General features: G+C 35.5%; 7 protein-coding genes and 1 non-coding gene across 13 annotated transcripts; 5 read left to right on the top strand and 3 right to left on the bottom strand.

The window, feature by feature from the left end:
• Positions 1 to 84: 84 nt before the first annotated feature.
• PRP39-2 (Tetratricopeptide repeat (TPR)-like superfamily protein) lies at positions 85 to 4,934 on the bottom strand. 3 transcript variants are annotated; one of them, NM_124010.3, is made up of 12 exons: positions 4,757 to 4,934; positions 4,535 to 4,638; positions 4,178 to 4,407; positions 3,756 to 3,923; positions 3,273 to 3,639; positions 3,040 to 3,183; positions 2,782 to 2,934; positions 2,580 to 2,699; positions 2,336 to 2,416; positions 2,041 to 2,190; positions 499 to 1,947; positions 85 to 410 (listed from the first exon to the last, which is right to left on the bottom strand). In NM_124010.3, exons 1-12 carry the CDS (start codon positions 4,833 to 4,835, stop codon positions 345 to 347), a joined length of 3,111 nt encoding a protein of 1,036 aa, NP_199452.2. In that variant the 5' UTR covers positions 4,836 to 4,934; the 3' UTR covers positions 85 to 344. The 3 variants fall into 3 exon arrangements, with proteins under 3 accessions (NP_199452.2, NP_001330627.1, NP_001330626.1); NM_001344676.1 differs by lacking the exons at positions 4,535 to 4,638; positions 4,757 to 4,934 and having other exon boundaries at positions 125 to 410; positions 4,178 to 4,430; NM_001344677.1 differs by lacking the exons at positions 3,756 to 3,923; positions 4,178 to 4,407; positions 4,535 to 4,638; positions 4,757 to 4,934 and having other exon boundaries at positions 3,273 to 3,682.
• Positions 4,935 to 5,111: 177 nt separating this feature from the next.
• AT5G46395 (uncharacterized protein) lies at positions 5,112 to 5,403 on the top strand (the record flags this gene model as incomplete). The annotated part of the gene is made up of 2 exons (NM_001344675.1): positions 5,112 to 5,189; positions 5,260 to 5,403. 2 exons carry the CDS (start codon positions 5,112 to 5,114, stop codon positions 5,401 to 5,403), a joined length of 222 nt encoding a protein of 73 aa, NP_001330289.1.
• A 1-nt stretch (position 5,404) lies between these two features.
• AT5G46390 (Peptidase S41 family protein) lies at positions 5,405 to 8,282 on the bottom strand. 2 transcript variants are annotated; one of them, NM_203164.3, is made up of 12 exons: positions 7,812 to 8,282; positions 7,610 to 7,729; positions 7,375 to 7,512; positions 7,183 to 7,287; positions 6,920 to 7,088; positions 6,743 to 6,819; positions 6,595 to 6,639; positions 6,367 to 6,450; positions 6,237 to 6,275; positions 6,090 to 6,152; positions 5,869 to 5,998; positions 5,405 to 5,774 (listed from the first exon to the last, which is right to left on the bottom strand). In NM_203164.3, exons 1-12 carry the CDS (start codon positions 8,253 to 8,255, stop codon positions 5,719 to 5,721), a joined length of 1,470 nt encoding a protein of 489 aa, NP_974893.1. In that variant the 5' UTR covers positions 8,256 to 8,282; the 3' UTR covers positions 5,405 to 5,718. The 2 variants fall into 2 exon arrangements, with proteins under 2 accessions (NP_974893.1, NP_199451.2); NM_124009.2 differs by having other exon boundaries at positions 5,522 to 5,774; positions 6,237 to 6,450; positions 7,812 to 8,263.
• Positions 8,283 to 8,435: 153 nt separating this feature from the next.
• AT5G46380 (Serine/Threonine-kinase, putative (DUF1296)) lies at positions 8,436 to 11,779 on the top strand (the record flags this gene model as incomplete). 2 transcript variants are annotated; one of them, NM_001344674.1, is made up of 11 exons in its annotated part: positions 8,436 to 8,670; positions 8,891 to 9,055; positions 9,279 to 9,322; positions 9,416 to 9,518; positions 9,613 to 9,667; positions 9,790 to 10,154; positions 10,244 to 10,424; positions 10,499 to 10,754; positions 10,907 to 11,023; positions 11,114 to 11,524; positions 11,651 to 11,779. In NM_001344674.1, 11 exons carry the CDS (start codon positions 8,508 to 8,510, stop codon positions 11,777 to 11,779), a joined length of 1,989 nt encoding a protein of 662 aa, NP_001331663.1. The 2 variants fall into 2 exon arrangements, with proteins under 2 accessions (NP_001331663.1, NP_199450.1); NM_124008.1 differs by lacking the exon at positions 8,436 to 8,670 and having other exon boundaries at positions 8,893 to 9,055.
• Positions 11,780 to 12,996: 1,217 nt separating this feature from the next.
• Positions 12,997 to 15,371, top strand: KCO2 (Ca2+ activated outward rectifying K+ channel 2). Its single transcript, NM_124007.3, has 2 exons — positions 12,997 to 14,303; positions 15,070 to 15,371. The coding sequence occupies exons 1-2, from the start codon at positions 13,147 to 13,149 to the stop codon at positions 15,242 to 15,244; spliced, it is 1,332 nt and encodes a 443-aa protein (NP_199449.1). The 5' UTR covers positions 12,997 to 13,146; the 3' UTR covers positions 15,245 to 15,371.
• A 1,271-nt stretch (positions 15,372 to 16,642) lies between these two features.
• On the top strand, positions 16,643 to 18,304 carry KCO3 (Ca2+ activated outward rectifying K+ channel 3). 2 transcript variants are annotated; one of them, NM_001203551.1, is made up of 3 exons: positions 16,655 to 17,364; positions 17,859 to 17,936; positions 18,010 to 18,304. In NM_001203551.1, exons 1-3 carry the CDS (start codon positions 16,733 to 16,735, stop codon positions 18,080 to 18,082), a joined length of 783 nt encoding a protein of 260 aa, NP_001190480.1. In that variant the 5' UTR covers positions 16,655 to 16,732; the 3' UTR covers positions 18,083 to 18,304. The 2 variants fall into 2 exon arrangements, with proteins under 2 accessions (NP_199448.1, NP_001190480.1); NM_124006.3 differs by having other exon boundaries at positions 16,643 to 17,364; positions 17,859 to 18,112.
• Positions 18,305 to 20,149: 1,845 nt separating this feature from the next.
• Positions 20,150 to 20,250, bottom strand: U6.29. The gene has a single exon (NR_142949.1). It is a non-coding gene; the product is annotated as an other RNA (small nuclear RNA).
• A 560-nt stretch (positions 20,251 to 20,810) lies between these two features.
• On the top strand, positions 20,811 to 23,703 carry WRKY8 (WRKY DNA-binding protein 8). Its single transcript, NM_124005.5, has 3 exons — positions 20,811 to 21,432; positions 22,225 to 22,365; positions 23,092 to 23,703. Exons 1-3 carry the CDS (start codon positions 20,966 to 20,968, stop codon positions 23,462 to 23,464), a joined length of 981 nt encoding a protein of 326 aa, NP_199447.1. The 5' UTR covers positions 20,811 to 20,965; the 3' UTR covers positions 23,465 to 23,703.
• Positions 23,704 to 23,918: the final 215 nt, after the last annotated feature.

Here is a 23,918-nt window from a genome sequence, read left to right as displayed (position 1 = left end):
CACGAAAATACACCAAATACTTTTAATTGCTACTGTTCCGTCCTTTATAAAATCGCAACCGGAAAAATAAAACCAAACGAAACCGTTAAACCAAAATCGAATTGATTTTTTTTTTACACCATATCAGTTGATTTCTTCAATTACAATCGATAACCAAAACTCATTTAGTGCACACAAACCAAATTGAACCAGATAAATAAATAAACCGAAGTGAATTAAAATTAATTGAATACTAAATTGGATTGAAAACCAAACTGAAATTGAAGTTTATGTAACATTTTTTTGTTTTGTCTCAGGCTTTTTAATAACACAATCAATTACGTGTCCATCGGCTTTCATGAGACTCATATAGAACTGATGGAAGTGTCAGAAGATAGATTTGCTTCATTGACTGCTCCAGATTCTTGACTCTACAAGAACATCTATTCTTAGTAAACAGCTTAAGTTGATATAAAATAAACAATTTTGAAGCAATCATGTTTGAATTTTTAAGCAAACCTTTTGAATATCACTGTTTGTTGTGGAACCCTGCGGCATAGAGAGTCTTTGTTCATCGCCTTTTGCTTCTCCTTGCAACTGCTGTTGCTGAATATAGAGAAGATACTGCTGTTGTTGCCATTGCTGTTGCTGTTGGAACCACTCTTGTTGTTGTTGTTGTTGCTGGAACTGAATTTGCTGCTGATTTTGTGGTTCTTGACTCTGTTGCTGTGTATTGACCTGTTCCACCTGTTGTGGTTGTAGATACTGAGTTTTGGCTTGAGACTGGTACTGTTTGGAGAGAAGTTGCACAAGATTCTGATCTAGTTGTGGCTGAGGGTTCTGATTTGGTTGAGGCTGTTCAGACATAAGCTGTTGCTGTTGCTGATAGTAATAATAGCTATAATAATACTGTTGCCACATCTGGTTATAAGCTTCATGACTCTGCATCTGACCTTCTTGTTGGTAGTTACTCTGCACTGGATTCTGAGGAATCTGAGTTTGAGGATAAGCAAAGGATGTTTGAACCTGAGATGTAGAGTTTTGACATTGGTTCTGCGGATTCTGTGACTCTGGAGGGGATACAATCATGTGCTGACCATGTATCTGAGATTGAGGATAAGCATTGGATGTTTGAACCACAGGATGCATCTGAAGTGCAGAGTTCTGAAATTGGTTTTGCGGATTCTGAGAGGTTGAGCTTTGTAGCGCTACTCGATTGTCTTGATGAGTAAAAGCCATGTGCTGACCAAGAATTTCACGACCAGTTCCGACTGGAGAATATGGCATCTGAGGAGGTCTCTCTTGAGAACGAGGTTTTGAATCTCTGTGCATCTGGTTTAAATCTCTTCTGTGGTACCTGTTCCGACCAGTTTGCCTGAGAGACTCTTGACTTTGGTAACTTTGGGGACTCTGTGAGCCACTAGGTTGGATCACTATAGCATCTGACTTCACAGTATCTACTGAATTGGACGAGAAGTGAGCTTGTTTAGTGACAAAACCATGTTCTGGTGAGGCTTGGATCGGTAGGCTAACTTCATGAGAGCGTTTACCACCTTCATTGGCTTTTAATCCCATGGACAGATCGCTCTGTGACTCACACAAAGTCTCCCTCTCAATAACATTATCGTTTCCTTCAACTAGATGTCCAGAAGTCAGACAGCCCTGATTAGGCTCAGTGTTTACATAGTCAGCCCGTACAGCATCTTTAGATTGGGTACCATAAGAGTCTAGAGATGACTCTTTCTTTTCTTTTGGTGGTGAATCGACTATACTGCTAATGCCTTTGTTTGTTAATAGGTCCTGATTCAAGCGCTCTCGAGTCTTCTCTCTTCTCTGAATCAACTCTCTAAATAAATTTCCTGAAGGACGGGACCCACGTAACTTGGCTCTAGCAGAATGTGGGAATAATTTTATGTGTCGACCCAAAGCCTTCCTCACATCATGGATGGTTCCAGAGAGATCAATAAACTGCTCAAATCCAAGAGCAATTACTATGGGGGGGAAATGAAATAGACAAGCAAAAAAGACCACAGAATCTCCTATCTGTAAGAAAAACCTCACCTCCATGTATAAATTTGATATTTCTTCTTTGTCCTCTGCGCTTAGACCATCGGAGGAATCTGCCTGATGAGATAATTCCTTATCTATGATAGGATCTAACAAATCCACTTGTCGAGACCCTCCATGCATCATCAAGAGTCTCATAAGTTCCTGTTAGCGCAAAGATTAACAGTGATTGAAGGTTAAAAAAAAGGTAACAGACGTTAACAGAAATTCAGTGGAGAAATATGATTTCCATGTGAGAAATTATGATTAGAAGTTTAAAGAGATTCAAAATGCCAGCCAATTAACACACCTCAAGAAGTAATTTGCAGTGAGGAACATTCTCATTGCCTTCTAACAGAATCTGAGCTGCATCATCAGCACTATTTGTAATCTACAAAAAGGAAGAAAACCATAAGATAATGAAAGAATTCCAAAATTGTGATACATTGAAGGTAAGGTAGTGACCCAAAAAACAGTTCCCATAGCTCTAAATCTTGACATGTTATTAACAGAACTGAAATGAAAACCTTTTTGAGTCAAGACACATTACTTACCACGTACTTGAGGCGAGAAAATTGAACATACAGCCGGGCGGTGGTTTCCAAATTTTCTTTTCCAATGAGCGTTTTATTCAGAGCTTCTCTATACGTGGTAACAGCAGCTTCAAAATTACCCTACATGGAACACTGCATAATTAGATATCTTGACCACTGAGACATCAAAACCAGATGGTACCGAGTAGTGTATCATTCTTACCAGGCGCTTTTCCATGTTAGCCTTCTTAGTTACATTTTCAACAAAACCAAAACCAAGTTCCTCACCACATCGAGACAGAGCAACTGAAGCAGCAGATGCATCTCCAACATGTTCTTTGAATCTTGCATTGAATAGATGGATAACAGAAGCACTCTACAACGAACCCACAAGGTGTCATACAAATGTATGATCCTAGTTGTTTCTCTACCTTGTATCTGATTTTTTTAGATACACTAAAGCGAACATAACCCCAGTTACCTTGACAAAAGTTTGTGACGCTCGAGCCAATGCAAAGTTTGCTAGCTCCCTTCCACCCTTGCTTTCTACAAAATCCACATAGCGGAACCAGAACTCGGTGTAATTAGCGCATGGTATTAAGCATCTCTCATAGAGATTGATAGCCTGCAATTAAAAAAAGAAACAAGTTATATATATAAACAAGAATGGAACAAGAGCCAAAACTTAATCAGTAACAAAGGAATACCTCTTACCCAGTCAAAGTCCCCATATGTTTCACCGAAGCTCAAATATGCATGCCAATTGTCGAGCTGATTAGTATCCAATGGTTTTACATGAAAATAAGGCCTGCGGATTTGTGTCTCAAAGCAGCTTATTTTCTCCATCAACTGCCGTGAGTCTTGATAGAACTGTTCTCCAATTGACAAATATGTATGCAGTGCTTTTGACACAGCTGAGCTAGAGGAAGGACCCATCAATTCTCTTACAACAATAGAGATCTCCTCATCAGTGTGACGTGTATGGACCAAATCTTCTTCCATGGGGTCTGAAGAAAGGTCTCCGTTAACATCTATTCTACATTTAATCTTCTCTTTCAAAGAAGCTGCAATCTTCCTGAAGCTGAAGAAAGTACAGGACAAGTATAATGTAATGGAGAAAGACAAACTTAAGCTACATGAACTCGAAGTACTGGAACATTGTAGTAGTCATTACAGAAAATATGTAAAAGGACATACTTTTTGTAATAGAGATCCAACTTTTTGGATGGATATTTCAAGGTCCGGAGATATACATTAGCCAGTGAACTCCATTGCTGCTGACCCAAAAGATATTCTATATATTTGTCCCAAAGAGTGCAGCAAGAATAATCTTTTCCAATAAATGAAAGCCCCCTCTCAAATAATCTGCCAGAGGTAAGAAAAACAGTTCCAAAAATTAGCCTCTAGTGCTCCACAATGAAATATAAATAGAGGAATTGAAGTAAATTATCATTATTTCTGTCATCAAATACATACGCTGCACTACTTAACAAATTTCAGCCCTATGGGGAAAATAAAGTCTACTACTTAGAACAATTGCAATGATGAGTAAGATTGTTGTTTGAGTTACACATTATAATGAAAGTTAAGAACAAAGCCTACGCAAAATTCAGAAATACCTACTAACATCATGAGGATCTTCATAAGCAGCAACAGCGAAAGCACAATAGTCGAGCCATACAGCTACAGAGTAAGTAGCTGCTTGTACTGCTCGTTCGAAAACTTCAACAGCATCTTCTAAAGTGCATAACTTTATCTTATGGTAAGCATATTTCCTCCAATAGCCATGACACAATGGAAACTCCAACAAGAAAGCATCATAAACTAAACATAGCTTCTCAATATCATCCTACAATTAGAAAGCTTAGATTTTAGTTCCTATCAAAACAAAAGTTTTGAAATTTAAACAAAGAACCCTAATTTTTTAGATCACGAAATCAGAAACGCAACTTTGCACCACACTGAGTGCGACTTACAGGGAACGAAGTCGTCTCTATTTCGGAGATTAACAAAGTCCATTCATCAAAATCAAGAGCTCCACTGGAGAATGTTTCTTTTAATCTATCGTTGTCAAGGAAATCTGCAAACGAAATCATCCCAATGATGTGACTTAAGATTCTACATTTTTTATTGAGTGATGGTGAAATTGATCTGCTATGAAACTGATGCGGAGATAGAGAGTGAGACTTAGGGTTTACCAGTGGAGCTGTCTAATTCTGGAGACCGTTGCAATGGTTCCTTATCGGAGACGGCGGTCCTAACCTCCGTCGTCACCATCGGTAGACAAGACTTAGATTTTTTTTCTTTTTTTCCAGGTGTTGGGTTTTCGTATGAAACTATGAATGCTACTTTACAAAGGGTGAATTTTCACAAATTGTTAAGATATTTATGGTTATTTTTTTAACCCCAACTCTAAAATAATTTAAATAGATTTATCCGGATTATTAGATTTGAGCATAAAATTTTACTAGATTTTAACCCGCCATCCGTTGTCAGTCTATTTTTACTTTTATGCTTCCATGATCTTCATTGTCGGGTTGAAGCTTCTTGTTTATGTTTCAGGAGTTGGTAGGGGCGCCTTTCCGTCTTTGGTGGTGTGGTTTCGTCACTGATGTAGTCGCTGCTCTGGTGGTAAGCATGTGGAGGCTCTAAGGCGTGGTTCGCGGTTGAGGACTTCGTGGAGTGCTTCGGGGTTCCACAGGGCTCAACCGTTTCTCTTGTTGTGGTTGTTATGGCGGAAGTTGGTGGCGTTTTGGTGGGTTTCGCAGTGTTGATTCAGTGGTTAACAACGGTTCCTATGAATCTGTGTGGCCGTCGTGGAGTTCGTCTTCAGAGGGTTGGGTGAGTCACCGCCCTTTTGGGATCCACTAAAAATCTTATGGCTTATCTACTAGAAAAAAATGAAATAAAAATCCGTTGGAGGTTGTCCAGAAGATCAAGAATGGCCATGAAGCTAAGTTTGTCCAAAAGATCAAGAATGACCAATATTATTATTTAGAGTCTTTAAGTTCAGCCCAAACTTAATATACACTCAAATGTTTCCTTTAGCTTTGACATACCCAATTTTTTTGCCAGATTCGATCGTGTATGCATTAGCTTTTTTTTGTTGTGGTTTGAGCAAAGAATAATAAGTACACAGCTTGATGAGTTTCATAGCATGTCAACTTTGTTGGAGAATACTGCACTTAGATAAACGTTCTTTAACTTCATCCCAAGCTGCATATTGTATATATCAAAAACAAGGTTAATGAATCACATCAGATATTCAAAAGACAAAGAAAAACATCAAGATTCAAGGGCATAACTAAACCTGGTAAATTTCTGAAATCAGGTTCAATTCCACCACCGTTGATATCCATATGGTTAGGTGTGACATATTTTCCTATTGTCACAACAACTCCTGAACCATCTCGGAGCTCATACACCGATTGAATCAAACCCTGAAACCCATTAATCAAATGACATGAAGATGATCAAAAACAATTCAAAATCGATAGATTGGTTATGAAACTAGTAAGCCTTTGGAATAACCTTTCCATAAGTTCTTTCGCCAACAAGAACTGCTTTACAGTTATCATGAAGTGCAGAGGCCACCTGGAGAAATATGACACAAATCATCCGTTTAACATCCAAAAAAAGAAGAGTTTCCCGTGGGTTAAATCTTTTGAGATTACTCACAATTTCACTAGCACTTGCTGTTCTGTTATTTACCATTACCTGCAACAATAATAAGGATTCTAATCAGTGCAAGATGCAAAATAACATAATAGTGTGAAAGATTAACTGGCTTACATGATTCATCACATACAATAAGTGGGGCAGTGATCAAAGGTTTCTTATCTGAAACAACAGTTTTTTGAGCCTCGGGGTCTCTCCCCGCTGTATATATCACCTGTTACACAATTGCAACATGTAACATAAGTTTAAGCCAATCGTTATGGAACTCATTCATGTAAGTTGAAGCAAGCTATTCTGTTTCATATTCCTGAACAACGATTGACAATGTTTTAAAAGTTCTAAATGAATGTTGATTTACCGTATCTCCTTCATCTAGGAACAGCTTAGCAGTTTCTATTCCAGCCTGAAATAAACATAACCAAGAAACGAAGGGCTAAGTGAAAAATCAAGTTCCTGTAAATTATTTGTGAGAAGAAATGGTCTTAAGTTACAATTGTAGAATGAACCTGCACAAGTCCACCAAGGTTATCTCTAAGATCCATTACAAAATAAGACGCACCCTTGTCTAGGAGTCGTTTCATTGCTGCACATAGTGAAAAGGATGTGTACTATTTAAACACAAGTAGATAAAAGGATGGGACCGAAAGTTGATAACTTTGATGTAACAACATGAAAAGGCTTACCAATCACCAAATCTTTTCTAGCCAGCGCATTGAACTCTTTTAGACGAATATACCCGACAGAGACTGTTCCATTGTCAACTTTTTCCAACCGGTAAGAAACTGGGGTCTGTGCATTAACTTGTCTCTGGATTTTCAGAGACTTAACAGGTCCACACTTCCCATGCTTCACCTGCAATATGCTTAAACTACATAAAAATCTTGATTCCAAACTTAAATCAAGTACTAATGAATTTAGTATGTATCTTATTATTAAGAATAATAACCTTGAGAACTACAAAAGTTTTACTAGGGCCTTGTAACAAAGACGATACTTCAAAGGATGATTTCCCACTGACATCCATTCCATTGACAGCCAGAATTTCATCTCCCTATCAAAGAGAGAGACATTGCACACTTTTTTAAGTGAGATCAACAGCGAACGAAACTACAAGAAAGAAACTAGACCGGTTTATAACCTGTTTCACACCAGCAATATCAGCAGCACTGTCCAATACAAGACCAAGAACCTTCAACTTTACATTTCCACCACCATCAGAAACTTCTCTAAGGTTAATTCCAATACCAGTAATGTCATACTTCGACATCCTAGAAAACTTCAAACAAGTGACACAAACAATGATATGAGTAACTGAAACAACTTAAGAGTCCTTTCTCCATCAATCAAATTCATAGAATGTAAAGAACAAAAACCTCATCTGGTGATAGGAATCGAGTGTATTGATCACCCAAACTAGCCAACATGTTCTTAATCACTTCATGAGCCTTCGATCTACTCTTAATAGGACTAGCTAATATATCATCCTTCTGTTTCTGCAAAGTAACAAAAAAAAAATTCAACCATTACATATATAAAGCTTCTTCCTTTATCTACCCAACAAGCTAATTCACACACCTGCCAAGTTTCAGGAGTCCAGCTATGGCTACGAGTATCTAGAAAGGCACCATTAACAATCTCCCAAGCTTCTTCAACAATCCCTTCATTAGTTACTAACTGAGGCTCAATGTCATCATCTTGAATCTCAGTATCAGCTTCTTCCTCATTAGGACAATCTTCAGGAGCCGAATCGAAGTGATTCAGAGAAGATTCAAACGATGACGAAGGAGGATTGACAGAGAGATAAGGATCATTAGTAGCAGCAACGGAGGAAATCGGCGACGAGAAAACGAGAGTGAGCGATAGAGCTCCGGTTAGGGTTCCGATTACCGATTTTTTAAGAATTTTAGTTAGACCCGAGTAGTCAAATTGAGACGGAGGTGGAAGTTCAGGGATAAATTGCGGCGTCGACGGTGATGACGTGGCGGATAACGGCGAGGAAAATGGAAGCAAAAGCCTCATCTTTGTTTAACGGTCAAGCTTCAAAATATACGCTTGTCTGTTATATGGTGCAATGCAATAGTATTTACGCGTATTTACATATTAGTCCTCGTATTTATGAAATCTACTAAATTGTACTAGTTTATAAATTTGTGATATTAAGCCCAAAAATTGAAAGTGAGAGAGGGAAAGAGAAAAAGAGAGCAATCGTACTCAAAAGCCAGAAGCGAGCGAGAGAGAAAGAAAGATCATCCTTTTCGTGTTGAATCAGAAATGGGTTCTTCAGACATTGACGTTAACTCAATCCCGGAGTATTCAAGACCAATCGTACGGGCTATGAAGGAAATCGTGAATTGCTCCGAACAAGAGATTTACGCAATGCTTGTTGAATGCAACATGAACGCTGACGAAGCCATTACTCGACTTCTTTCTCAAGGTTTCTTCAATAAAGTTTCTGCCTTTTTTTTCTGGGTTTTATAAAGCTTTGAAGTTGTTTCGTTGAAACTGGAAGAAGAAACAAAGATGAAAGAAAGCAGATTGCTATGTTTTTCTTGAGTTTTATGGGAACTGAAACCTTGTGCTAGTGATTATTGCCTCTGAGTTTTCTTTGCCCTTTGGTTGATTACTGACTGATAATCCTTTTCGTGTTGAATCAGAAATGGGTTCTTCAGCCATTGAAGTTAACGCAATCCCGGAGTATACGAGAGCAATAGTACGGTCTATGAAGGAAATCGTGAATTGCTCCGAACAAGAGATTTACGCAATGCTTGTTGAATGCAACATGAACGCTGACGAAGCCATCACTCGACTTCTTTCTCAAGGTTTCTTCAATAAAGTTTCTGCCTTTTTTTCTGGGTTTTATAAAGCTTTGAAGTTGTTTCGTTGAAAGTGGAAGAAGAAACAAAGATGAAAGAAAGCAGATTGGTATGTTTTTCTTGAGTTTTATGGGAACTGAAACCTTGTGCTAGTGATTATTTGCCTCTGAGTTTTCTTTGCTCTTTGATTGATTACTGACTGATAATGCTGCTTCGATTACGATTCCAGATAGTTTCCAGGAAGTGAAGAGTAAACGAGACAAGAAGAAAGAGGTTTGTGTGTACTATATTGTTTCTTGTGTCATTCCTAATGTAAAGCTTGAACCTTTTTAAGTTTTGTTGCACTTATTTGCTTATTTTTCCCAGGCCAAGGACGCATTAGAGATTCAAAGACTTAGTGGTAGAAACCAGTATCACAAATCTAAGAATGGCAGTGATCAAAATGGAGGAAACAAGCTTAACTCTTATGGTACTGAGATGCATTAAACCTATCTTTCCTTCTGTTAATAGTGGTTCTATATATCAACAAATGTCTAAAGTTATTGTCAATGGGTTTGGTTCAGGAACGAGTAATGTGCAACGAATTCGTAATCATTTGGCTGGTTCTTCATTGAACAGGTTTAATCTCTTGTAAATGCGTTAATTTTGGCAATCGATGAAATGGTATGAAAGTTAATGACATGTTTACCTTCACTAGCTTGCTTGTAAACACTACACACTATCTCTCTCTGTCTTTACAGTGCTATATCAAATGTTGAAACTAAGAGAGTGCCAACAAGCTCAGAGGAAGCAGTTCCTTCGTTATCTGTGCCATCTTCTACGTTGGTAACTGCTTTGGGATGTGGTACATCAGCTTCATCAAAAGATAGTGTAACTAAAGCTCCTGTCAAGGATGATTGCCTCTTACCTGAGAAGCCAGTTGCTCCTAATCCATTTTCTAACTCATTTAATGAGCCTGCTGCTAGAAGAGATCAACTTCAAGAATCTCCTTCGGTATCCAACCAAATATTTCGCAATGGAGGCTCACATTTGTTGCGTGACAATTACAATAACAAAAATGATGAGACTAACCAAGTGCAAAGAAGTTCTTGTGAGAACAATCGAAGTGAGATTATTTTACTCATGTATTCTGAAACCTGCGATGTTTTCTTTTCCTGATAGTGTTGTTTCATGCTCCCTTTGTTCTTATTGCAGCCAAAGATCCGTCGGTGCCTGTTAATTCAGACCAATGTAATAGCGACTTACAGAATTTGAAGTTTGGTCGTTTTGGTTCTGGCGAAGTACATATGATTATGAACAATCAAAGCTTGGCTCTCCCATCACAGTTCTTGAATGATCCTGCAGATGATTTGTCTTTCAGACACCTGAACTTAAGGTAAGCCTTTTTTTATCTGCTCTTCTAGCTTTATCCTTTTTAATGATCTAATGATCTCATAAACATTTTCACAGAGATGAAGAGGAAGAACAACAACCAAGAATGAATGTTGCTAATGAAAAAATGGCATATGAAGTCAACTCAAATGCCGCTCGTAATTACAATTCGTCCCCAAACTGTGATCATACAGAACCTACTCAAGAAAATCAGTACACGTCTTCATCTGCTACAGATTTCACATTTTATAATAGTCAGCTGTTCAATCCTGTGATGGCTCCTGCAGAACGAAGTCTTCAGATGCCAAATTTGAATACCTTTCCCGACTCTATGGTAACAGAAAAACTGCTAACTTTATTGCTTCTTCCAACTTCTCAACCTATCTATAAGAATCCTTCTCTGAATCAAACCAACAGTTTCATTTGTGTCATAGTATGAGATACTCTTCAGCTTAAATCTGTGCTTCTTTTGGCCATATGATGTAGCATCAACAAGCATTCACAAGGGAACATGTGAATGCTTGGTACTCGGCTTCTCCTCTCAATCAGTCAATGTATGCTGCCTCTTCACTTGGTCGTAGGCTACCAGTTTCCATGACCGAGGTAACTCTATTTCTCATAAAGCACCGATCTTTATCCATCTTTAAACGACTTTTTTTTACTAGACTAATCGCTTCTATCAATGCACCACAGATGAATCGACAAGCCATGAACCACCACCTTTACCCTCAGCCTAATGTTCCTTCAGAGCATTATGGTAATATGATGAACTATCCTTACTCTCTGCCAACACAGAATGATAATACCTACGACATGCCAGCATCAGCATTTCAGCAACATGGTGGTCTTAACAACGACGCCTACCATCTTCGTCCTTTAGTTGCACCGCTTCCTTTGCACAGAGACAGTTATCCATGTCCACCAACTCTCGCTGCTGGTCCTTACACTCGTAGTTCTGCTTACGGTTCCGCTAATGGTCCGGCTTACGATTCTGCTTACGGTTGTGGCATGTTAAGTGATCATAACACTGCGAACTTGAGGTTTGACGATGAAGATGACTTCCACACACGGTTTAGCAATCACTTGGCATCACTTCAGCATCAGGTAAAAGGAAAAATCCCATTACATCTCACTTAGGGGTGTGAGCATTTGAAATTTTGGTTTGGTACAACTATTCTCGGGTTTATACGAAATTTAAACCGGTATTTCTTTCTTGTGGTTCTATCTCAGAATGGGACCTCAAGTATGTGGACTCCTCCAGGGCTAAACGAATCAGGAAGCAGTTATTACCGCTTATACTCGGGTCCTCAGAATCAGCAGTCAGAGAGTTTCAGACGTAGCCAACAAGATTTACTTTGACGACTTCTTAATGGTTTTGCTTCAACTAACTATTCTTCTGTAGTATAAGCTACTTTGTTTGTTATTTGTTAATATGCCTTAGCCTTAAGAAAAGCTCGAATAATATCTCCTGATTTTACTACATTCGAATTTTTAATACGTTCGACTTCTTGTCATCAGTTTTCACTTTTACTGTTTACATTGCAACGATTAAGATACAACACATTTATGACGAGTAAAATATATATACTTAATACTTATGTGATCAGATGACAAAAGTAAACATATCTTTGATGCCGTATGAACATGTTTTCTTTATTCGAGCTCCACATGTCTACATGATTGATCTAGACTGCAACTATAATGTGTTTTTCGTTACACGTGTTGTGAAGATGACAAGTAGAGATACTAAAATAACACAATACTTTAGTGGTAAAAGTGATTACAATAATAGACCTGGTTTTGTGTCGATGATGCCATTTGAGAAAATTGATATTTGGGTTTTTATTTTTAATAGAATGATATCCAACATTTTATTCTGATATATTGCCATTAGTGCAAATTCAATCAATTTTTTTTTCGTTCACTTGAATTTTCTGATGAATTTTTCAGCGGACATAGTCCTTTTGCTTGTTTTCTGTTTCTCAAAATTCAAAAATAATAAAAAAAAATTGAAAAGGTTTATCTAAAAATCCAAATTTACGAAACCAGGCGTCATCTGAATCGGCGAAAATGACACGTCCGGCCGTTGACAAACAAAGTGACCCTTTCAATTAATTTATTTTATGCACAAATTGACAAATTGGTTAGTGTATCTAACTAATCGAGGATAGGATATATGACCCTTTCATTTCCAATAGTAATAATCTCACCCTGCAGAATTCATTAACAATATATAACGTGACAAATTTACTTTCCTGTGTATTAACTAACATTGAGTTAAATGTTACAATCATCTCTTGAGATTAAGGACAAAAAAAACATTTGATTAAAGTTCGTTTGATACGAATGTTATGGGTCCAATTTTTAATTTACCATCAACATAGGATTCGTTAATCAGATATGTACAAGTAAACTATTCATGTTATCAATCATCTTAATAAAATAAGATACATTGTAACAAACAAACAAACAAAAAAAAAAAAAAAAAAGAATTTGTCTTTTTCGAAAACTTTAATCTTATAAAATCATAGTACTATGAACGATTCTCAAGAATAAATAACACTGAATAAGCATAAAAAAAACAAAACAGATCATAACCCAAAAAAGGTACAACCTTTGGTCGGGCTTCAGACAGAAAAAGCTTCTTCCTTTATCTCCACCATTATCGGAAAACGACCCTAGTTTCAAAAATCTCTCAACTTTCCAGTTTCCCGGCGAAAACCCAGATGGCTAACGACGGTAACGGCGATAACAACGATGACCCATTACGCCAATACTTGATGAACCCAAGAATCAACCCACCACCACCGTCTCTGTTAACATTACCGGAGAACAATGACGTCACAATTCCGATGCCAATAACTCCATTGGAACTTAAAAACCGATTAATCTTCGGTTCATTCGTTCGTTCTAGAAAAGAATCATCTCTTCCCATCGATGCTCTCTCTCAAAACCCTTCTACGTCATCCTCCGCCACAACCTCATTCTCCGATTCCACAGACCTCCTTCTCCCACTTACGGAGCCTAATAAACCGGTTCGGAAATCTAAACCGACCATCAATTTCCACCGGTCTAAAACAGCTCCTGCTATGGCTGCAATCAACAATATATCTCATCCCAATGATCCCAAAACAGATCAGCAATCTGATTCGAAAACTATTGTAAACCAAGCTGTTGCTTTACTTGTTGTGTATCTATCCTTAGGTGTGCTTATCTATTGGTTGAATCGAGATAGCTACAATGTGAAGCAGACTCATCCTGTTGTTGATGCTTTGTACTTTTGTATTGTTACGATGTGTACGATTGGGTATGGAGATATAACGCCGGATAGCGTGGTGACCAAGCTGTTTTCGATATTTTTTGTGCTTGTTGGGTTTGGTTTTATGGATATATTGCTTAGTGGGATGGTTACTTATGTTCTTGATCTTCAAGAAAACTATATGTTGGAAACTGCGAGGAATGAAAGCTTGAACTTGAATGATCGGGACAAAGTGAGATCGTATATAATCGATGTCAAGAAAGGGAGGATGAGGATTAGGTTGAAAGTAGGGTTGGCATTAGGTGTTGTGGTGTTATGCCTTGGATTTGGAGTTTTGATTATGCATTTTGTTGAGAAAATCGGGTGGTTGGATTCGTTTTATTTCTCGGTTATGTCGGTTACTACGGTTGGGTATGGTGACCGGGCTTTTAATACCTTGGCCGGTAGGCTTCTTGCTGCGATGTGGTTGCTTGTTTCTACTTTAGCGGTTGCTCGAGCGATTTTGTTTTTGGCTGAATCAAGAGTTGATAAGAGGAATAGGGAGCGGGCGAAGAAAGTTCTCGGCGAAAGCATGTCTATCTCTCAGTTCTTAGATGCGGATATCGACTGTAATGGCTGCGTGAGGTACTCATTTCCTCATTTCGTTATCAAATCCTGTGCTTTTCCCCATTTACTTATATATATTTTTTCCTGTTGATTTGAAAGGTGTGATTCATGCACCAAAAGTTTATTCTTTGATATAATTAGTCCTCAAGTTTCATTCTTGTTCACGTTCTTGAAATCATTAGTTTCTAAGATTCTTGAATCTGTTGGATTCTCAGGTTTATGTGTGTTTTCTTGAACTTGAGGATTCATATTCAAAGATTTTGTTTTACAAAAGTTTTAAAAACTCTCCTCATTCCCACCATTTTATCCTTTCCAAGTTTTTGAACTAGTTCATAGGTCGATATCAAAGCATTCTCTTGAAAGGACAAAACTTATATTTATGATTTTCCGGTTGATTCTTCGCAACGTTTAATGCATTCCCATTTCTTAGAATGTATCAAAACTTTAGTTATTTGATATTAGTCGTCAAGTTTCATTATTGTTTCAGGTTCTTGGGATCATTAGCTTCACAAATTTTGGATTATCATGTTTAAAACGTGCTTTCTTGAACTCAAGGATTCACATTAATTTGCACCGTTTATTACTCGATATCAAAGCATTTCTCTCAAGGGATTCAATTCCATCAGAGATTTGTATACGCTAATTACCTAAATCACGGTTCTCCTCTATTATTTAAGATGATGCCCTGAACATCTTTGACTAGTACCATAATATTTGGTACAATGTTCTCTTAGTTTTATCAGTATCATTAAATCTTCAAATAAGCTTTTAATTCCTTTTGCAGTAAAGCAGAGTTTGTGATATACAAACTAAAGAAGATGGACAAAATAACCGAAAAGGACATTAACCCGATCGGTTTCCAGTTTGACAAGCTTGACCGAACCAATAGTGGAAGGATTACACTTTTAGATCTTTTGGAAAGCAGCACAAAAGATTTACCCACTGCAACTTCTATTTAGTAACACACATCACAACATGATTGAAGATGACAATGATAAATGGGAGGTTTTCGGTTCAGTTGAACCGGTTTAAAAAAATTGGTTTTTCTTGCTTATAGCATGAGAGGATGAAGAAGTTTGATTTTCGTGGTTCCTTTGGTTTGATGACTAGGATCAGGAGTTATAGGGTTTCGTTCATATGTGTGTATATTCTTAATTCCTGATTGATACTTTGGTTTGATCCAAATCTATTGCTCACAAATTTCGAAAGAGTGTAAATGTTATGTAAAGATTTGATATTTCTTACTCAATATTTATGCTCAAATAATTGTGTTTTAGTTTTTGAAGATTTCCTATATCTTCATCAATTTAAAAATTCAGAACATAAGAGGGTTTTTTGTAGAGTTAAGTTGCAAACTAGTCACTTTTTTAAACTTAATTGGAAAAGTAGTCACTTTACTATTCATAATTTGCAAAATAGTCGCTTTTCGCTGTTTGATTCGTACACTTATACCGTACACTACTTTTAGTGTACAAATGTATATAAAAATACACAGAGTACACTTTACATTTGTACACTAAAAGTGGTGTACAATCTAAGTGTACGAATCAAACAGTGAAAAGTGACTATTTTGCAAATTATGAATAGTAAAATGATTACTTTTCCAATTAAGTTTGAAAAAGTGACTATTTTGCCAACACACCCTTTTTTTTATGGGATATGTTGTCACATACCTACCTTTGGGTAATGACTACGGACAAAATAAACTAGCACCGACAAAACCGTTTTTTGTTTATCATTCAAAAATATTGGTCACAGTAATTTCAATTAAAAAAAAATACATTTTGAACCATAACCAATTAACCATATTGTTAGTGGAAAGAATCTACAACCAAAACAAATTAAAACGGTCTAATTCGTGAATGGATTAATTTGTTCGGTATACTGATTATTGAAGTTTTGGTCCTATGAGAATCATGACTGAGTTGCTTTCTTTGGTCATCGTAGAATCTACAATTGTAGTTTTATCTAGAAAACGTTTTTCATCATTATGCTATGCGCCTTTTCGAAAAAAACAGAATTACAATATAATTTATTATATCAGGTATTCCTATCAGCTACATGCATAATGCTTCTTCTTCTTTTTTTGTCAGATCAACATGACTACATGCATATGACTCGTAATTTGAATAGAAAACTCTAGAATCATGCCCATTAGAACTCTGATGGTAAAAATCCGAATCACCCCTGGTACAACACAAAATATAAACAAAAACATAGGGTTCGTTAATCAAATACTAGCTACAAGTCAACTATAAACCACCATCATGTTACAATCATCTCAATATTTTATCCTCGACAATATTAATCATCTCAATAAAATATGACACATTCTAATTATAAAAAAAAAACCATCCTAAGATCGTGTCAATCGATTTATCAACAACAAGGACCCATTACACCAATACCTGTTACCATTACCGGAGAACAACGACGTCACGATTTCTATGCCAATGACTCCATCGGAATTCAAAAACCGATTACTCTTCGGCTCATTACCTCGGTCATCCTCCGATCCCACAGACCTACAATTTACGGAGCCTAACGTACCACCGTCTCTGTTTTCTTTACCAGAACACAACGACGACACAGCTACTGATATGGCTCCTGACCAGGAAACAGAGCAATCAGTTTCGAAATCCATTGCAAGACAAGCACTTGCTTTGCTTGTTGTGTATCTCTCTTTAGGTGTGCTTATCTATTGGCTGACTCTAGATAGCGACAATGCGTATCAGACTCATCCTGTTGCTGTTGCTTTGTACTTTTTTGTTGTAACATTTTGTGGCTTTTTAATTGTGCATTTTGTTGTGAAAATCGGGTGGTTGGATTCGTTTTGTTTCTCGGTTATGATGGTTACTACAGTTGGGTTTGGTGATCGGGCTTTTAATACATGGCTTGGTACGTTTCTTGCTGCGGTTTGGTTGCTTGTTTCTACTTTAGCCGTTGCTCGAGCGTTTTTGTTTTTGGCTGACGCAAGAGCTGATAAGAGAAATAGAGAGCGGGCCAAGAAAGTGCTTGGCGAGAGCATATCTATATCTCAGTTCTTTGCTGCGGATATTGACAACGATGGTCGCTTGAGGTACGAATTCGCAATATTTGATTCATGCACCAAAAGTTTTGTTCTTTGATGAATTTACTCCTCAATAATCTGTTGGATTCTCAAATATATGTGTATTTTCTACTTTTCTTGAACTAGTGATGAGTGAAGACTCATACAGTACAAAAAATATCTACATTATTAGCAAGAGAGAAGAATTATTATATATCAACAATAGCGTTTTCATAAATATATATTCAAAGATTATGTTTTACAAAAGTTTTGAAATTTTCCTCATTGGCCCTTTCCAGTTTTTGAATTAGGTGGTTCGTTGATATTGAACCATTCTCTAGTTAGATTCAATTCTAATAGCTTAAGATTTTAGTAGATTCACATACCCTAATTATCTAACTAACGCTTGTGGACTATTATATTCCCTGAATGTCTTTGACTAATATCATGTGATCTTTAGTCCATTGATCCTCTTGGTTCTATCAGTGTATTATAGTTTTCTACTATGCTTTTTCTTTTTGCAGTTTAGCAGAGTTTGCAATATACAAACTAAAGCAGATGGAGAAAATAACCCAAGAGGACTTTATACAAATCTGTAACCAGTTTGACAAGCTTGACCGAACCCAAAGTGGAAGGATCACTCTTGTTGATTTAACCACCGCAACTTCTGTTTAGTAATACACATTACAACATGATTGAAGATGGCAGTGGAAAATCCGCGGTTTTGGATATAGTTGAACCAGTTTAAAATTTGTTTTTTCTTGGGCCTTTTCTTATGGCAGAAATTGTCACCTTCTCTCCCAAGATGATGAGAATAAAGAAGTTATATGATTCTTTCATGTGTATCTTATTCTGATTGATACTCTGGTTTGAACAAAATCTTTCAAAAGATGTTAATGTAAATGTTAAGATTTGATATTTGTTACTCTATTTACTTATATTTTTTTTTTAATGAATTTATCTTTCCTCCGTTTTAAAAATTTATTAAAAAATATATGTAAGATGCTTTTTATTATTTTTACTATGTTGCACATATATACCTATCAAGAAACCTGTTCAACTATGGCGTAGGTCAACAATCTCATTCTCACTTTCTCATATCTTATAGAATCATAATCATTTATGTTAGCATTTAATAGGTTTTAATATTTTCAAATAATAAATATTATGCTTTCTCAATCATGACAACTATTCAAAGTTTCAAACAAAGATAATGAGAGAAAAATCCTACTCAACAACAAAAATCTTGAAGAAGTTTGGTGTATCCGTACATATTCCACGAAAATTGGTCGTAAATTTCAACTGCGAACATATAATTTTTGTCTCTATAAAGATTCATTTTTAATTTCCTTTTTATCTCATATAGACAGAGTGGTTGTCAGGTTGACTGCATACTGAGGTAATTTACAGAAATGAAAATATACTAAACCTCTTGGATATGAAGATGCCAGATTATACACAACGGTTACAGCAAATTAAGCTGTGAACAAGTGTATCAATATACTATGGGCTGATTTTTTTTTTATTTTTTTTTAAGTTTCAAAAGCCAAATCTTTTCCAATTAAGCTTTAATTATCTTCCTAATAACAGCCCCAAAAATGTTCCTAAATGTGTTTTAAAGATGTTTGCGTTTTTGTTAAGCCAACAAAAATGTGACCTTATTATTTTTGAAATGTGTTTTTTAGAATTGACTAATTTTGTTCGGTGCATTGCCCAATTAAATTTGCATTGTATTCAAAACAACTAGCTAGTAGTTATTGAAGTTTTGGTCCTTTGAGCATCATGGCTGAGTTGCTTTAATTTCTTTGGGCCATCGAGAATCTTGAATCGTAGTTTTGTCTTGAAAACGTTTTTCATCATTATTCGCATTTTTCGGAAACATTAGAATTGCAATTTAAATCTTTATATCATTTGTTTTTTTGATAAAGGGACAAGGGTTAGCAAACTTTTTAATCAAGTATTCCTATCAGCTGCATGCATAATGCTTTTTTTCAGATCGCATGAAGCTGAGATTCGTAATTTGAACAAAAAAATCCAGACACATGAACAGTTTATAAGTATACATTATTATATAGGTATAAATCTATAAAAGGAAAATAGGTATTTGACTGTACCTATGTAAAGTCAATTTCTGTTCACTTCTCATTGTCATTTTCGGTTAGGAATCATGTCTCTCTCTCTCTGTTTTTTTCTTTTTCATTTCCTATATATTTTCGATCATGTTTCACATTTTTATCCCAAAATAAAATAATTTGTTTTGTTGACAAAAAAAAAATGTATTAAATATTAAAGCATTGATATTTGACCGTAGTTCATATATTTAGTTATTTCTATTACTCTAACGTTCCTTTAATGTTTGGGGAAAGTTCTAATGTGAAAACTGAAAAGAGATTCTGCAGCGTGAATCGTGATGACGTTGGTAAATCGTCAGTATTTCGATCATATTTCTCTTTTCAACAGATAAAATCTAAACCTATACATAATGCAAAATGATTCATATAATCTTTCTTTAACGTCCTTGCTATTAGCCAAGCTTATTACAATATGAATCACTTTAATAAAGGATTTAAGCACCTGATAAGAAATTTCATTTTGTATATTGTTTTTTATAAAAATTAAGATTTTCATGTAAATTGGTTGTAACTAAGGTCGAAATTACACGGGAATATAATGTAATGTATAACATTGTCGCATTTGCACCTTGACTTTGGTGGAATATTAAATTGATAGACTAACGTCTGATATTTATTAGGGTTTGAGAACACAAATCCAGTAGTCCACCACGTGCCAGGTAATGTGTCGGTTACGGTCAAATGCCGGTGCCAATAATTACACGTGTCATCCTAATAACCCCACAATTCTCTTTGACTTTTTGACTTGGCTCTTCCTTCTTCACATAAAGATGACCGGAGACTGACTATTTCCGGTTACCGGTTAACTATTAGTCAGCATCATCGCCTTCTTCTACAACAAAGCTTGTTCCCACCTTATTCCACAATCTAAAAAATGGTAAATAACTAAACATTTACTTTTAAGACCCAAACATCTTTAAAAAGGTAAAAAAATAACCATCTTTTCAGGTTTTACTTGGTCAGAGTCAGACTTAAAAGAAGTTTCTTTATGATGATAAAATGGCTTTTCCTTTTATGTTCATGTTCACATTAAACGTTTAAGAAACAAAATGACAAGTATATGTTTCCTCACTCGAGGCCACTTTTGTAACTCTCGATTTGGGAGGTAAAACGCATCTTGTCAACTCAACTTTATAAAAGTTATCATTATTTTAAAAATACAATAAAAGTCATTCAAACCCCAAAACTCTTTTTGAATCATTCACACTTCAATACTCTTTCATTCAACCTTAGATTTGTATATATCTAAGACAAAATAAAATATGCTAAAACGCCATTTACTATATTTATTTAGCAAGACATAAAATAATATATATTTTCAAAAGGCATAAATACGAGAAGACCCAAAAGTCTTAACACCAAATTTAGACCGACTAAAAAATTCATTAACGTAAAAAAGTTCTTGTTTCTTTCTTTCTTTTCTTCTTCTTCACGCTCCTCTCTTTGTCATTTTCTTTTTCTTTCTTTTTGGTTTAAGTTTTTTCTCTTTGTTCTTCGTCATGTCTCATGAAATCAAAGATCTTAACAACTATCACTACACTTCATCGTATAATCATTACAATATCAACAACCAAAATATGATTAATCTCCCTTACGTTTCTGGTCCATCTGCTTATAATGCAAACATGATCTCATCATCACAAGTAGGTTTTGATCTACCCTCGAAGAACTTGAGTCCTCAAGGAGCCTTCGAGTTGGGTTTCGAGCTTTCTCCATCTTCTTCTGACTTTTTTAATCCTTCCCTCGATCAAGAGAACGGTTTGTATAATGCTTATAATTATAATAGTAGTCAAAAGAGTCATGAAGTTGTCGGTGATGGTTGTGCAACCATTAAGAGTGAAGTTAGGGTTTCAGCATCTCCTTCTTCAAGTGAGGCCGATCATCATCCAGGAGAAGATTCCGGCAAGATCCGGAAGAAAAGAGAAGTTCGCGATGGAGGAGAAGATGATCAACGCTCTCAGAAAGTGTAAGTTTCATAAGTGTTATCCTAATTAAATTACTTAGTTAAGCAAGATAAATATATTTAGAATTCACATGAATCATGATCAGTTTGACTAATTTCTTTTGCTTTTATTTACCAAATAACAAAAAAAAAACTTCTCTGATCTTAATTACGAGAAAGAAAAAAAAACACATTTCTTGTTTTTCACTTTGAGGCCCATATCAAATATAATTATTTTCATTGCTTGAAAATTATTTTCATGAACTAACTAAGCAATACTGATTTCAATTTTTTTAGACTAACATAAAGTATATAGTTTGCATGCCATAAAATGACATCTTTAAGAACAACGTCGAGATTTAAATTTTGATAAAAGTATATATGTACTTGTGAATATTTAATTTTACATTAATATTTTTAGGTAGAATTTAAGTTTCATAATTGAAAGAATGACAACTCAAGTTATTTCGTTCATATTTTTTCTGTAATACAATTTAATATTTGAGATTCTATCCTGATTTTTGTTTTCAAAGATTATTTATTTCATTTGTTCGTACCTATAATTATTGATGTATAAATCTTATCCCTAAAGAAACCACTTAAACAAAAAGACGTGTCCCATTTATTTTTTGGCAGACTACACCTTAAGATTATTGTATTTCTTGTGTCATATGTCCTAACAATCATTTGATGCTTATCTTAGTTTAATATAGTTCAATGAATCAAAGTCAAATGTACGGTACGGTGCCATTAATTAAAGATGGTCCAACTTAGTTAAGTATTGATTTAATTGATCAGTAACATATGGTTCACCAGAGTTAAAACAAAGAAGAAAGAGGAGAAGAAAAAAGAGCCACGAGTCTCGTTCATGACTAAGACCGAAGTTGATCATCTCGAAGACGGCTATCGTTGGAGAAAGTATGGCCAAAAAGCAGTCAAAAACAGTCCTTATCCGAGGTAATTTATTCGGTCAATATATAATTTGTTAACTGATCGATTATTACATACGAAAATAGATTAAGTATGGCAAAATGTCGCAAAATGTAGTTTTGAGTTTAGCTTTTGGCTTTTTCAAATCTTAAGCATTATTTATCAATTTGAAAAACTAAAATAAACTGAACTTTTGTTTCTTTCACTTATCTCTCTCCAACCAAGGTCTAAGAATCCTTGAATATTGTATTTTAGTTTTGTTTATTGATGATTTGATCTTTTGTTTCAACTTAACTAATTCTGGATTTATATTTACATTTATATTTCAAACAATAATTTTCAAGTTACCAGAAATTTTAAAACAAGAACTTTTCTTATACCATCATGTGATTTGTTTTATTTTTTTGAAAATGCTATTATGATGGTTGCTCACATTCACATATACATATCATTCAATTTAATTATTCTTCTAATTATTTCAGTTTTGTTTTTCTTATATCATTTATTACACATCGATACAGATATTTCAGTTTTTTGGTCAAGTTCTTTGTGAAAAATTGTTTCCTGTATTTACCATTCATCATGATATGGACTCTAACATTGTTTGAAAAGTCCATCACTTAGCTTGTTTTATTATAACCTATAGATTATAAGTTTATAACTATATAACAAAGAAGAAAATTTAAATTTTGTAACCGACATTACAAGTCACACATGCTAAAACAATATACTATATTTCAATTACATGAACAGGAGTTACTATAGATGCACGACTCAGAAGTGCAACGTGAAGAAGAGAGTGGAGAGATCTTACCAAGACCCAACGGTCGTCATCACAACCTACGAGAGTCAACACAACCATCCGATCCCGACCAATCGTCGGACAGCAATGTTCTCTGGAACCACCGCATCTGATTATAACCCATCATCGTCTCCAATATTCTCCGATCTCATCATCAATACTCCAAGAAGCTTCTCAAATGATGATCTCTTCCGTGTGCCATACGCTAGTGTGAACGTGAACCCTAGTTATCATCAACAGCAACATGGATTTCATCAACAGGAGAGTGAGTTCGAGCTCTTGAAGGAGATGTTTCCTTCGGTTTTCTTCAAACAAGAGCCTTGATGATATAATATAATATAGAAACAATTTTTTTTCTGCTAAGAAATATAGAACAAAACTTGGATGCATAATAAGTGATGATAGTGTTATTTATTTTTTGCATGTATATATTATACATGTTTTGTTAACTAGCTATAGGATATACTGTAGTAATTAAGCATAAATATGGAGTCCCTTCGACTTATTACAATAATTTTTGTTATGGAGTAATTTTGTTACATGCATGCATATTGTATATGGAAGCAAAGATCCTTCATGGCTCTCTCTTTTCCATTCGTTGCTTTATATATTAACAATTAATGAGGAGAATGACATAACTTCATATCTAATATATAGTCGAATACTAAAGCAAATAAAACGTTTTGGGTGTTTGAAAGGAGATTTAGACTAGAAGGTATAATTAGAACGAACTGAAGAATATATGATCACAGCCTCACGTAAAATATAAAATGTATGA

The sequence above is a fragment of the Arabidopsis thaliana genome, chromosome 5 (genome assembly GCF_000001735.4).
Source record: "Arabidopsis thaliana chromosome 5, partial sequence".
Classification (NCBI taxonomy): Eukaryota; Viridiplantae; Streptophyta; class Magnoliopsida; order Brassicales; family Brassicaceae; genus Arabidopsis; species Arabidopsis thaliana.
Note: the sequence above shows the minus strand (reverse complement) of the source record. Positions and strands in the feature narration are given on the sequence as shown.